The sequence below is a fragment of the Colletotrichum abscissum genome (genome assembly GCF_030869225.1).
Source record: "Colletotrichum abscissum strain IMI 504890 chromosome Unknown Scaffold_32.1, whole genome shotgun sequence".
Lineage (NCBI taxonomy): Eukaryota > Fungi > Ascomycota > Sordariomycetes > Glomerellales > Glomerellaceae > Colletotrichum > Colletotrichum abscissum.
Window position 1 is genome coordinate 239,271 of NW_026850232.1, and position 14,325 is coordinate 253,595.

General features: G+C 49.4%; 5 protein-coding genes across 5 annotated transcripts; 2 read left to right on the top strand and 3 right to left on the bottom strand.

Annotated features, from left to right (window-relative positions):
* Window positions 1-898: 898 nt before the first annotated feature.
* CABS01_11598 (uncharacterized protein) lies at window positions 899-2,050 on the bottom strand (the record flags this gene model as incomplete). Its single annotated transcript, XM_060544953.1, has 1 exon — window positions 899-2,050. One exon carries the CDS (start codon window positions 2,048-2,050, stop codon window positions 899-901), a length of 1,152 nt encoding a protein of 383 aa, XP_060397368.1.
* Window positions 2,051-3,675: 1,625 nt separating this feature from the next.
* CABS01_11599 (uncharacterized protein) lies at window positions 3,676-4,284 on the bottom strand (the record flags this gene model as incomplete). The annotated part of the gene is made up of 1 exon (XM_060544954.1): window positions 3,676-4,284. The coding sequence occupies one exon, from the start codon at window positions 4,282-4,284 to the stop codon at window positions 3,676-3,678; it is 609 nt and encodes a 202-aa protein (XP_060397369.1).
* Window positions 4,285-6,454: 2,170 nt separating this feature from the next.
* Window positions 6,455-7,928, top strand: CABS01_11600 (heterokaryon incompatibility protein; the record flags this gene model as incomplete). Its single annotated transcript, XM_060544955.1, has 2 exons — window positions 6,455-7,351; window positions 7,911-7,928. 2 exons carry the CDS (start codon window positions 6,455-6,457, stop codon window positions 7,926-7,928), a joined length of 915 nt encoding a protein of 304 aa, XP_060397370.1.
* A 1,855-nt stretch (window positions 7,929-9,783) lies between these two features.
* CABS01_11601 (uncharacterized protein) lies at window positions 9,784-10,626 on the top strand (the record flags this gene model as incomplete). Its single annotated transcript, XM_060544956.1, has 3 exons — window positions 9,784-9,964; window positions 10,148-10,207; window positions 10,274-10,626. 3 exons carry the CDS (start codon window positions 9,784-9,786, stop codon window positions 10,624-10,626), a joined length of 594 nt encoding a protein of 197 aa, XP_060397371.1.
* A 1,193-nt stretch (window positions 10,627-11,819) lies between these two features.
* CABS01_11602 (uncharacterized protein) lies at window positions 11,820-13,759 on the bottom strand (the record flags this gene model as incomplete). The annotated part of the gene is made up of 3 exons (XM_060544957.1): window positions 11,820-12,589; window positions 12,662-13,547; window positions 13,622-13,759. The coding sequence occupies 3 exons, from the start codon at window positions 13,757-13,759 to the stop codon at window positions 11,820-11,822; spliced, it is 1,794 nt and encodes a 597-aa protein (XP_060397372.1).
* Between the last annotated feature and the right edge of the window lie 566 nt (window positions 13,760-14,325).

Here is a 14,325-nt window from a genome sequence, read left to right on the forward strand (position 1 = left end):
CATAGATAGCCTAGTGGCATTGGAGAATCCGCTTCCTGCCACAACCCGGGCTTGGCCTGGGCCCTGGGACCAAGCCAGCGTCAGCCTTTTAGTTATCTTAAGTCCGGCCAATTACTTGATATTTTTCGAGTACCTTGCTACTGAAGTACTGTGACCGCATACAGACTAGGATTACAGCCTTTTTTATGTGGTCAATATCCCTTTGAGGAAGTTCCTGAACCAGTTGAGTTACATTCCCAAGTCGTCATCTTCTCAAATTCATCCTATCTACCTTGGTTGGAAAAATTCGGCCGCGAAGCGAATGAGCATGCCCAATCCACAGTCAATCATGTCAAATAGCCTCTTACTGGGGCAAGGATACTGGTTGCATCACGTAGAACATGTGTTTGACTTGAAGAAGCCTGATGTTTATTTTTGTTGGGAGTGGCATTAGCTCTAGTCTCATCCGCTATCTTTCAAAGTGCTCACGCTTTCTCCGGCGTGGAAGTCGATAGATACACAATCAGAGCAGAACGATTCGTCCCAGAAATTCTTCCTATCCATTAGACAAACAAACTCATGCCCTTCAATACCTAAGGTGAACTGCACACCTACAAAATACTCCTCATATACGGGAAAGTATACGACACGATGAATAGAAGTGGAAGGAGAGGCATTTGAGGAATGGAGTTGATCTTGCTAGAATGCGCGAAAAACAAACGGGTGCTCAGGACTGAATTGATTGGTGCCACTTGTTATCGAGCAAAGTCACACCGCTGGGTCTTGCAAATGATCGGGGATGAGTCTGCAAATTCATCGTGTAAAATCTTCTAATCTTGGCGACAGGCTTTCTACTTATCTATATAAGCGATATCTCGGTGTCAAGAGCCACAACTTCAGTGATTAAGGAAAGTCCACCTCATTCCGATGAAATTGCCTTGGGGGCTTCAACCCAGTCAAACTTGCCCATCAGATTCGTCAGCCACACATCCCCGGGGTGGTAAGCTCCTTTGGGGGCGCCTCCAAAAAGGGAGGTGCCGCTCAGGAAAGTATGAGGGAATCCAGGATCGAACTCGTGAGAACCCTCAATCTCGCGAATATCATCCTCGGTAAGAGCGAGACCAAGTCCCTTGATGTTGCTTTCAATGTGACCTAGCTTCCGTCCACCCACAATAGGGAAGACAAATGGGGCCTTGTGCATGACGTAGGCGACTGCAACGTCGGGAAGCGACGCGCCCTTGGCGTTGGCGACCTTTTCCAAAGCCTTGGAAACCTTCTTATCGTGCTCCGAAACTTTGTTTTGTCTGCCCGGATTGTGCTTCTCGCGCTCCTTGAAGCCCTCCTCCGTCTGGAAGCGGCCGGCGTTGAGGACGCCCCAAGGGCAAAGACCCATGCCTTCGTCCAGGCACATGGGGATAATATCCCGCTCAAAGTCGCGCAGGGACGCGTTCCAGTTGCCTTGGTAGACGACGAATTGGCGAAGTCCTGAGAGACGGGCGTACTGATTTGCTTTGGCTACCACCCAGGCTGGGGTGTCTGAAATGCCCAAGTAGTGGACTTGGCCAGAAGAGACCAAATCATTGAGTGAGTGCATGACCTCAGGAATGGAGGCAGAATAGTCCCACCAGTGAAGATACAGAATGTCTATGTAGGTCGTTTGGAGGGCCTTCAAAGACCGGGCGACGGAGTGCTTCAACGACTTTGTGCTGTTGCCGCCGTAATTGGATTGAAGCTTTGACTTGTCATGGAGCTGGTAGGCACTACTGTACTTGGTGGCGAGCACAATGTCGTCGCGATTGCCTCGCGATGCGAGCCATTCGCCGACCCATTCCTCGGACTGGCCGGCCTGGTAATTGTTTGCGGTGTCGATGAAGTTACCGCCCTGAGAGTAATAGTGATCCATGATTTCGAACGCGGTCTCCTTGGTACACTCGCCCATTGTGGCTTTCTGCTTCTCTCCAAAGTTCATGGCGCCAAGAGCGAGGGGGGACACGCGAACGGCTGCCGTCGGGGAAAGCTGGCGATGCCGAGCCAGGTAGGTGTCTAGGGGTTGTTGAAGTTGAGGGGCCATATTGGATGGTTTTGTGTGTTCAGAAAGTAAGATATTTGATGGGACTGTTTCTAAAGCAACCGGTTGGCGCTGGTAAAATGAATGATGTGAGGTTTAGTGTGTATCACATATGTTATAGAAGAGCTGTCAGCAGTACTTATAACATTCTCTTTCATGACTGAGCACACTATCTTGTCATGGCACTGAGCAGGTTTCCCACAACAAGCTTTAGCGTGCTGCTCCAACATCGGCATTTGGCAGCGCAATGACTAGAATTAGATGCACACCATCGATCAACAGCATTCGGAATTAAGTTGGAGAAGTCCTAACGCATGGAGCGTACAACGGACGTCTCGCTGATATCGGCTGAAAAGGGTGAGGAATGTGGCAGCATGCTGATGCTATGACTACACGACCGCGGGTCTGGGACACGGATATGGCAAGTCGATTGGGCAGCAAGACATGATCCGATTCCGAGCTGCAGACGGAGATTGCTTCACCTTGGTGTGAGGAGGTGGACGGTAGTCCATTTCTGGCAGTGGACATTGGTTTCGTTGACAATATCCCCCTACAAACCGTAGCAAAGAGTCATAAGCTGCCCGAAAGCGACGTCAGCAAAGAGGATTGAACAGACTCGGATTTAAGAATGATGCTGTGATTTGACGGCTGTATGTTTAGTCGGGGAAAGGAATATGCTTCTTTGACGTTGATGGTTTACCTCAGCCTCGAAGCGAAGGTCCACTTGATCCATGCACACTACTGCAGCCTGCTGACGCGGTACGTACCGCTGTTTGATCACTACCCCAACTTCTCGTCCTGCAACCTGCTGACGCAAATGATTCAGCAACTGTAGACACCTCGGAATCCTTGTGACATCAGAGCGTTTCTGAAATCACTTATTGAGGTAAGCGTTACGGAAGAGAAACTTAGCTTCGGAAGAGGTTTAGTCCGGCTATCGCCTCGAAGAAGGTTTAGGTGTGTTGATTACCAATGTGAGTTCAGGTATCGTTGATACTCACACGCGTAACCTCTAATTCCGTGCTGTTGTTCACTATTGCTCACTTGAGATGTCGGCAAAAACTTGTAAATGCGAACATTGAGATAAATGTACCCAATGATATTCGCCTAGTTCAAACACTAGTTGTGTAGAAAATCATGACAGAAAAATGTGGGAATATCATTCGAGGAAGATCTCATTTGCTTGCTCGCTGGATAGAGGATTGAACCCTTCCAACTCCCAATTAGTCAAATTCTGAATGCCACAGATAGATGTAGTTCCGGAACAGGAAGGCAATATGCCATTGATCTAGCAGTGACAAAGTTGCTCAAGCTGCTTGGTGGCAACCGAAAACAAGTGACAGGTGTCTTCATCAAAGTGTCCTGAATTACTGACCGTCTATGTGACAGCGGTGCCCCGTGTTTTCCAAGTACTGATCCTCAACTCGTATATCACCAAGATTCAGAGCTATTCCAAGTCATAAGAGTGCAAGTGAAATGCATAATGAAATGTTGAAATTTCTCGGATATGATTAAGTTTTATTTATCAATTCGATATGTCTATGCAATGCTGAGAGATGATATCACGCCTACACTCCATCCCATTAATTATAATGCGAAATCAAACACCTTGCTTAGTGCAACCTCTTTCAAGAGTATGAGATGTACAAGCCATTATCGGCATCATCTTGCATGAACACCCGACCATCTTGTCCATTGTTAAGGTTGACTGCCAACTCCACAACGATTCTCTCCTCACACTTCACACTCGGGCCGCCGTGTGTCACGGGGGCGGAGAATTCAGGCTGGTCCCAGAATGTGAAATCCATGCCCGCCGAGAATTCGCTGCCTTCTTGAAATGGCGCGATGGTCGTGGGGTTGATCAGAACATTGCTTCCCTTGGTCCATGTTGGGAAGCCTTCGGACTTGAGCTGGCGTGAAGAGACGAGGCCGTTGCCGTCGACGCGGAACACACGGGTTTCAATTGGTCCTTGGCGCCAGCCGAGTGAGCAAGTCGTAGCCGAAGACGGAATGCCGGTGAAAATGACGACCTGGCGGGTGATGTTGGTGTGGAGGTCGAGATGCGGGACGTTGTCTGTGGGGTGGTTCGGTTGCGTGGCGGACTGATAGACGTTGAAGTGTTGAGGATGAGCGATTATGCCCGGTGTTAAGGCTGGAGTGCACTCGCGAGCTGCGTGGGGTAGCGACGCAGCGAGAGAAATGATGCTGCCCAGGGCGAGGATGAGCTTGGAAGACATTGTATTGCGTTGGAGCCAAGCCTGAATGATAGTACGAAGTATGTGTTGGGCAGGTTGGAGCAAGTTGTGATGCGACGAAACTCTGAATTAGAGAAGCTAGTTTGGAAATGAACTGTTGAGGTAGTGATAGTGGTGGCTAATCTGGAAAAGAGCCGTGGCTTTATGTATCACTGAAAGGATGGCCACCGCTCTCACGATGGCCGCATGATTGCTATGCTCGGTGAGGCTGGAGCTGGAGCTAAGGTGGGCTTCCGTTGGAAGAGTGTCACGACGGGCCTAGCCTGTATTACGGCTTGCGGCAGAGCTCGAACAAGCCTCGATGCAGACCTCAGTAAGTCCGCCAAGTGGTCCGCAGCAGATAAGCATAAACATAGGCTCCCGTCAATGGTGTCCAACTTCGCCTCGCAGAAGCTCTGGATGAACCACAGCGGGATCCGATGAACTTCAGCTGATCTCGATGATGCACGTGTTGGAAATGAAGCTAAGGGAAAGTGCAAGGCTAAGTGCGAGTCGGAGCACAGCATACATACAAAGTTGGAGAAGGATTAGGATCTAAATTTAGTCGTCAGCATTAGCGTGTGAAGGATTCAGTGGATGGCTTGGTGAGCGGCTGAGGCTTAGCACACAAGCTTGGTAGAGCAGACGCACAGTCGTCTGGAACCTGATTGAATTGAATCAAGTACCTTATGACATTACGTGTATATGAACCATGTGAGACTGGCAAAATATTAGTGCCATTTTATGTCTCGTTTTCTCTAGGGAGAACGACAAATCTCTTGTTAACTTCAATGCTCAAGTTGTGGCATTTGTAATTGAGCAAATGGAGTGGAAGCAGATGTCGTACTGGCGGCATCCTTTGCCTTAGTCATCACATGCTAGGTGATGGAAGCGGTAGCTGCTATCACTCAGGTAGCAATCTCTCACCGATCAAACAATTGGAGGTATGCCTCTACGCTTATGATACATTTGTCGGGAATTTAGGATGAACTGTTTCAAACTTGGAGGAAGTCACACTAATTTATCCCGAGACTTTGCTCGCATTAACCCATCTCCGACTTCAAGTCAGGAGCAGAGGGAAAACCAGTGAACCTGTTTTACCCCGCTTCTGACGATATCACACAATGTCACAAACACCTCAGCTTCTACTGGACAGCCCTACCCTCCTTGAATGCGCTTTTTGCCAGGGCCTTGGATTGAATGGAATCAGTCGAGATCATGGCTCGAATCTGTCGAATCTTGTCATAGTTGACTTACGTCAAGTGCGCAGCCGTTCCAGTGATGGGTGCGTTGGATGCTCCATCATTGAAAAGGCATTGGCACACTTGTCTCCCGAATGGAGAAACTTTACGACTCGCTCTAAGTGTGAACAATGTCGGCCAGAAGCCTTTAGACTGTGTAGGACAGGCGACTGCGCCAAGTCGGCGTTTGCTCTGCTTCCATTGGTGGAAACGACAGAGCTGTGCTACCCATTTCACATACTCGATGATCTAGCCGCTGGGCCTGGGAGGAACCTTGAGCTGTTCATCAAGAAAGGCAATGCCCCTGGACGCCCAGAGAAAGGAATGTTGCCGCTAATAAAGATGTCTTAGGGCGGCCACTCAATGTTGAAGAAACTATTCTCCTGACTCAAGGGCGAAGTTCTGAACAGAGCTGGCAGGGGAGGCTGCAACAAGCAAATTCATGGATCCATCATTGACTCAATAACCATCAATGCAGTAGTGAATTAGCAGCCAAGACATTTCAAGAAGACTATGAAAATGTAGTTGGTGGCAAAAATGAGAAGCATTCAGAAAAAGGTGAAAGCTCGGGCGCGAGTCTTCAAAAAACTCCATTTCTTGAGGTTCACCGCCAGATCTCAAAATTACCTCGAAGAGTACTTGATCTTCGACAGTTTGGTTCAGAGAAACGGCTGCGTCTCATGGATTCTATGGCGGATTGTGGTGTTTATGCCTCTCTGAGCTATACATGGGGTCGACAAAATACGGCTGTGACAACAACACAGAATCTTTAAGATCGCCTAGACGACCTCCCGTTCGACAGTCTTCCCCAAACATACAAGGACGCCGTCACGGTTACTGCATTCTTGGATATTCCCTTTTTGTGGATTGACGGTCTTTGTATCATTCAAGGCGATACCGACTCAAAAGACTGGGCCGAGCAGTCTTCACAGATGGCGGAAATCTACGGAAACGCAGTTCTGGTGATCGCGGCTGCTGATTCCAACAGTGTTGAGGAAGGCTTCCTCTCTACACCACAGCTGCCACGAGAACTCGTCAAATTCCAATCTTCGGCATTGGGAAGTCTGGAGAATGGGAGCGAAGGAACTGGCTTGAGCGTGTTTGCCAGAGCTATGCTGGTCCACAGTTGGCTTGGCTGGTCCACATTGGCGGAACCAAAATCCCACGGGACACTGAGCCGCAGCTGGTGTTTCCAAGAGGAAGTCCTTGCATCTCGACTCCTCACCTTTTTTGGAGGCGAGATGAACTTCCAATGTCTTGAAGACGAATACCCATGCGAATGTGCATTCCCCGCCGCACCCCTGGGCCTTGTCACGATCAAGGAGCTGTACGAGCCTCGCTTGGAACTAGGCGATATGGAAACTCCAAACTGGATGTGGCAGAGTACCGTCGAGCACTACACCCGACGGAAGTTGACGGTGGCCACCGACAGGCTTACTGCACTATCTGGAGTCGCCCGGGTCGTGCAGTCAAGTCTCCGAACAAAGTACGCTGCCGGTCACTGGCTAGATCGCGACTTTCTGTGCAGCTTGTGTTGGGCGCCTGTAAGAAACAGGGAAACCGAGCGTACCTACTCACAAGATTACGTTGCTCCGTCGTGGTCTTGGGCTGCCCATAACGGACCTATCACCATGTGGATCCCTTATCGCGGTTCGGAAGAGCCAGTCACTCCGCGCTTTCTCAGTAAAACCGTTGTCCGCAATGTCGGCATCATCCCAGCAACAGAAGATGAAACGGGCGCGGTGATTGGGGGAGGTATAACTGTTAGCGGCGTCTTTCTCGACATTTCGGTGCTCATGACATCACGAGATCAATCCGCAGGCGTCATGGTAAGAAGCTCAGAGAAAATCCCGTTTTACTTCGATCGACCAACGGAAACAGTGAGAGACACTGACAAGTACTTTTGTTGGATTGTTTGCACATTGCCGAGCCCGTCTGTTAGTAAGAAGAGATCTGAAACATACTGTTTGATGGTACTCCGCACTATGCCTGGCGGACCTGCTCATTTTTGCGAGCGCGTAGGTTTCACCGACTTTGATGGAACAGCTTCCGACCCTTCTATGAAGTTTTTTAAAGGGTTTAGAGACTCTATTAGAACTGCTGTAATAATCTGATGGGTTTACATCCGAAATAGGGGTCTTGGTCAAGAGTCATATAGCAAATTCAACATGTGTGTTTTTGAGGTTGAATGGGTGCTTGAGCTATCACTCTCGCATCTCTGCAATATTCGCTTTGGGATTCGTTGGAAAAAGCGTTCTTGTCAGGCAGGGCCCACCATCTCTTCAGCTATCGATACTCTTTACGGAGTAGCGAAGGATAATTTTGCCCTGAGTGATTTGGTTGGAATCCGGGTAGCTACTAGATATCAGACCCGAGTCATGGGAACAGAACGCCAGGGCCATGTAGGAGAACAAGTGCAGTCTCGGGATTCGACTCAGGGGAACGTTCGCTTAAGACTTGGCAGCTGAATGGGACGGAGGTGACATTTATTAATACCCGATGTTTCCATCCCATCTCAGATTCTTCCTGGGCACGGATGACGTACAAACCACCAATTAAGGAACATGGGCTTGTGCTGGAGTTTCAGATGGTCGATTTCCCGGAATTCCCTGTAATCCTTCCCGCTTGCCCACAAAGCGTTACTCTCAAGTGTCAGAGCGGTAGGCAGAAAAAAAGGGGGAGCTTTGCCAAAGCCGGGGCACTCAACCAATCAGCTTCACGTAGAGGCGGATTACTGATACTTTGAAACTCTCGGTAAAGTCCTGGCTGTATCAATGACTTCAGTTGCAAAAACGAAATTGTAGAAAATGCAAAAAGGCGAAGTGTGTTGAAGATGAATAGTATATCAGTAACCATGGTTGTGGCAACTGAATCTCGTCATGTGATATAATTCAGACGTGCGTTTGGTGATTTTCTCTTAGAGCTATCCCTCCCCGTGCATTTCCTGTCTCGTTCAAGAAAGACTGAAATAAGCCCACAGAGCTTCGCACATCAGCTCAGCCTCATTAGAAGCGGAAATAGAGAGTACAAAGTGGCGCGTCAAGGATCATGTCCCGTGGCGGAGGCGGTTCAGTAAGGGGCTCCGGGGGGCACCTATGCCATTTTAGCCTACATCACCCCGCCCGGAGCGGAGGAAGCAAGGAAGCTTTTGCCTAGACCATCCCACCGGATTCTGCCGCCGCGTATGCTGTGGTGTACCGTACGCGTGGTTCATTCTTTCAGCCGATCCTGATAATCTGAGCTTTCTATTGTTGAGCACATGGGGGTTCGCGAGACCTCCTATATTTCATAGCGATAGAAGCCTGCATTGAAAAAGTAATTGTGACAGAAAATTTGGGCTTTTCCGACGTCACATCGCTGTTGGTCAAATCTTTTTACGGATCTTGCCTGCCAATGAGACAGGAATCCAGTAGCGAAGTCCACAGAACACTTTAGGAAACTTCCTGAACAATATAAGGCATATTCATTGGAGCAGCTCCGCAATAGCCTTATGAGATTCCAGCCATGAAGGGTATTATATGAAAATCGGCGTAAGACGTCCGGTATGGCCGAGTGGCCGGAACGGTGGGGGCGCGGCCTCTTCCGAGGCTGGACCCGGTGGACGGGTGAACGTGACGTGACGGGCTGTCCGCAAAAAAGTTCGAAGGGGGAAAGAAAGGAAAATCCCGCTCCGCCTTGCCCTACGGATGCCCGATGCCTGTGCGTTTTTTCAGGGTTCGATTCGGCTCGTGCATGTTCATCCCACATTCCGAAACGAATTTCGCTGGTTGACGTAGGTGCCATCTAGGATGGACCTCATTCTAGAACAGACGAAAAAGGCACTGCCGTTGGCGATTACAAGGCCAATGCCTGTTTCTTCTTCCAGACTCCCACCAACCGCGCGGTTGCATAAGGAAGTTGTGATGATAGATGAGCAACTACGTACACAGGTGGAGTCTCAGCCTCAGTGGCCTGAGCCGCGATATGGGATGATGGGGATGGATGTTGGTGGTTTTGTTGGTCAAGAAGCTTTTTTTTACCAGGTTTTCGGGCGGGGAGATCACGTTGTGCCACGGATCTCCCGGACAGAGATTCATCAAAGTTGGCTCACTTTGCTCTAGATAAATAAGGAACTTGAATCCCGCTAGAGAACTTCTGCTCAGACACTCATCACTTCTAACTCAAAGTAAAAGTAATCACTCTTACCTCAGTCCGTCACTACTACAAGCTACTTACAGCTTCAAACAATCGTTCAGCAACTACTCCCTAAAATATCACGAGAATGCAGCACATCGGAAGCCTTCTTTTGGCCTTTGCCACCCTCACCGCGGCAGTTCCAGGACTTGCTCCGGCCAGCGTGAGGTCTGCTAAATCTTCTCACGTTCGCCGCGCCGACACCAGCTCTTTCCAGATCTACGCTTATGGCACTGGAATCGGTGGCCTGGCATTGTTCACTGCTGGAGGTAAGCTATTCCCCCGACTTAAGCTTTGTCTACAAAACTGTAAACTGCCGGTCGATACCACCTGAAGATGGTCCCGAGTCTTCACCTAGTGTCTCTTCAGATGCAGGAACTTTACCGCCAGTTCGGCTCGGCCTAGGCCCCAACTGCCGAGACATACCCTTAGACTAACACTCATTTGCACAGGCGATGCCTACTTTGGAGACTACACTCAGTTCAACGACTCCAATGCCGCCCCAGTAATCTGTAAGTACCAGCTACCCCACTTTCCTTTCTCGGTGACTGCGGGACTGACCGGACGATCGATGACAGTCACCCCTGAAGAAGATGATACTGAGACATGGCTTGGAGCCCCTAACACCACCGCTGTGACTACCGCTCCTACCTGGTCCAACCTCACCTTCACCATCCCGACCGCCGACTCCGGCGTGCACAATGTTGCTTTCCTCAATAGCAGCGCGTCCACAACTGGCCGTAAGACCAGCGGTTTCAGCTTTTACGGCAACTTTGTGCTGGTCGAGGCCGAGGATGGTAGCTTTGAGTCTTGGTGGTATGCTACCGCCACCGACATCGATGGCATCTACAACCTGAGGTGGAATGAGACCGGCGATGACACCGATGACAAGATCATCTTGAACTTGAGAAGGACTGCTCCTTCCAACTAGGCTCTCAGCCATCTTTGGATTCTGTGTTTATCTGGTACAAGTCAGGCTGGTGTTATCTTGCGGTTTGATGAATTTTAGCTCCGATCGCAAAGGTAATCACTTCAAGGAGTGAAGCGGGTTTGGGCCTAGCAATGGCGCAAAAAGATGGAGTGTTTAGGATGGTGCAGATAGAACTTCAATTGTTTTCTACAGTAAATTTATGACTCTCATTGAGATGATCTTTGGTGTTCCATAATTTGAAGGCCTCTAGTGAAAACCAGAGAGCGCGTCGTATTAATGCAGGCGAAGTAAATCATCAACCTGTAAGGAGACAATTACCTCCAGATCGTGATGACGAATTACCTTCTGCCAGACCTTCTAATTCCCCAAGTACGTAGAGATATCACGACGGCTTCGGCCTCGTGGTCCCGGAAGTGGTTTGTTGTCGCCCTCGTCATATCGATATGCCCCACCCCCACAACCCGACGTGAATTCTTCACCCATGTTCTTGCCGAATCGGTCACGACATAACCCCCTTTGCCGCACACCTCTTTCCCCCTCCATCCTGAAGGATCTGACTATTTGGCGACTGTGACTGAATCTTACTAGGGCTTTTGTCGTCAGTTCATAGAGGGCGGCGCATGTGCTTTCTCCAATGGATATAGCCAGTATTCAACCCGCTTTGTAGAAGGCTTTTGAGAGAGAGCGAATATCAGACACACGCCACCGCAGCCAGCACGCATAACGTTCGCCCGCCCCTATTGTCCTTGCCTAGGGAGGCGTGACACAAAGATGCAAAGACATCCAGTGTGTCTACCAAGCTTACCAGTACTCTCGATGAAGGTGACTATTCCTTCAAGTGCAAGATAACTTTCAAATGTATGTTGATGTCTCTTACATCCCTAGTTTTGAGTTCGAGAAAATGAAAGAAATAAAACATGTATGACTAAAATTGGCTATTGCTTCAAAAAAAATGTATTCACGTGGTTCGCAATGGGACGGCCAAGACAAATTTGATACGCTAGGCACCCTCAAGGTAGATTATGGATTCCACCGCTTCTTTTTGACCTCAAAGTTGAAGTTTTACTCTGTATACCAATCTGTATCTTTTAAGTGAACATCCGCCATACATCTTTTACATTGACCATAGATAGAACGAGAGCTTTTATCAGTACAGATGCATCAATCTCAACACGAACCCTCCGTCTTTCCGGTCACAACTCGTTAGAATCCACTCCACTCTCTTCATTCCCAAGTACATCTGTTTCTTTGTGTGCTGCAGCAACTTGCTGAGCAATCTCGGTCCAAAATCCACACACCTTCTTGGTGTTCTGGTCGTCTGACTGATCTAGTAGGAATGCAGGCTGGCCGATAGGCGCATACACTGTGAGTACATTCTTCAGTTGGTCTCCATTACTACTATCAGCAACGGGCCACTTTGGCGGATCTCCCTTGAGTACATGCGGCATCGGGAGCGTATTCGGGTCGCCACCTGACAGAGCAAAAGATGCGAAGTAGGTCTGGTATGCCTGAGCCACGTGCGTATTTACAAGAAGGGAAGCATACTGCGCGGCGAAGGGGACCTTGTTCTTCAACAGGATGTCCTTGGCTTCTTTGACGTTGTTGGAGAAGAGAGCCACTAAATCCGCCGCGTGGCGGGCAAGCTGGCCGATGGGAAATCCGTATCGCATCATATGCGCTATGCTTGGATATGCGGAGTACAGATCGCGGGTGTTACAAACAAAGCTGGCGTCGCGAATTACGGTGGCGATGCAGAGCCGATAGTCGCCATTATAGGGGAATTGGGCACATGGGTATTGGGTGGTTATTTGTTGGCGTTGAGGCGCGAGCTTGGCTCCTAGCAGGAAGATGTGGAGGAATTCGTTAAATGTGTCGGAAGAAGTCACCCACGACGAAGTAAAAGAAGCGCTCTCATTCAGAGTGTGCGAGACGATAAGTGACTGGATGGACTTCCAATAATTACCTGAGGGCACAGCATTAGCGAGCATATAAAACGAAAAGGTGATCATCGCAAAGCACATGATCCAACACTCACCACTTGCAAATGAGATGGTTGGAATTGTGGTGATCCATTTCCCGTCCACAGCTGGTCCAACAGGGAAAAGACCCGTCTGTCTAACAGTGTTGAAGAGCTGCTGGTTTGCTGCTGTCAGGTTGGTGGACTTCCTCAAACAGTCGATATCAAAGGTCAAGCCACAGCCAGCAAGACTAGAGAAGTTCTGGTAAACCTGATCCAACTTGCCCTTCGGTTTATTGTCCCACGCCCATTCGAATGCCGGGCTCTGGATAGCAAAAGTTTTGAACGTGGGATCCACAGCACCGTCTTCGCGAATAAGATGGTGAAGGATAGACCCGGCGCCTGCAGACTCGCCCCAGGCACTGACCTTGGACTCATCCCCAGAGACCTGACCAATGTACTTCTGCACCCATTGGAACAAAAGTGCCTGGTCGTACAGTCCCGCATTTGGCTGAGCGTTCTTTTGCATATAGTCTCCTGAAAGCCAGCCGAAAGCACCGAGGCGATAGTTGCCAGCGACAAAGATTGTCTGGTATTTGCTTGCGGTAATAACGGATCGACCAGTATAAAGAGGACCTAGCTGGTTCTTACTGCCGAAGGCGAATGCGCCGCCATAGAGCCAAATAACTACCGGCAAAGCCTTCACCTTGGTCGATTCAAATGCAGTCTTTGGTACGTAAAGGTCGAGGAACAAGCAGTCCTCGCCTTGCTTCGTGACTTGGTCATCTGGGGTATCGACAGGATCGTCGCCGCCTGGTGCATTATCGACATTTTTCGGGTCAATCTGGATGCAGTTTCGTCCATTGCTGACGGGCTGAATAGATGAATTTACCCATGTAGGGAACGCTGGAGATCCAAATCTTGGAGGATTGGCGCCGAAGCGGACGTTCTCAAATAGATAGATCTTCTCATGTCATTAGTTGGAGGACAGGCAGTTAATTAGACTCAGACGTGTTCACAGCGGTGCGAAGCGCCTACATTTGCGTCATCCTTCATGGGTTGACCTTGGTATACTCCCCATGGGAGGTTGAGTGTGGGTTGTGCTGCAGCCTCTGCATTGAGCGTTGGGAGATGGGCAAAGCCCATAAAGCCATACACTAGCAACTTGGTAAACATGCTGAGGAGAAATGGTGGAAAAAGAGGAAGTCTGTCGATACTTGGGAGGGACAGTCGCTGCAGGGCCAAAAGACCCTGGTCAAGTTGAAGTATTTATGATCTCATGTTGTCATGCAAAGCTCCCTTTGCCAATGATTGTGTCTATGCTAATATGTGATGTGATGTGGCACTAATAGTAATCGACCTGTGCTAGTAGGGTGTGGTTTTCAGTGAAGCAATCTTTCCTGCCGTGCCTGCTCAGTCGCTAGACTTTCAACAGAGGCTGGCATGACATCGACGGACATGGCCAAGATCGTCAAGTTTTCAGCCAGCCATTATTTGCGCCTGTAGAGGTGAGACTAAGTATGCACCTTAACGTACTTCCGAGACCATCCCTGCGCCCGTGGCAGGCGGAACGGCACGCAACTCCCTTAAAGCAAGTGCGACCATACGACCCAGGCCATGTGGGTCCCGGGGATGCGGGAGAATGAGACATGGCTTCCTAGCATACTGCGGCTGAACCTCGATATATCATCTCTCATAGCAGATCCTTCATGATGTTCACACACCACCAAAAATATGCCCAA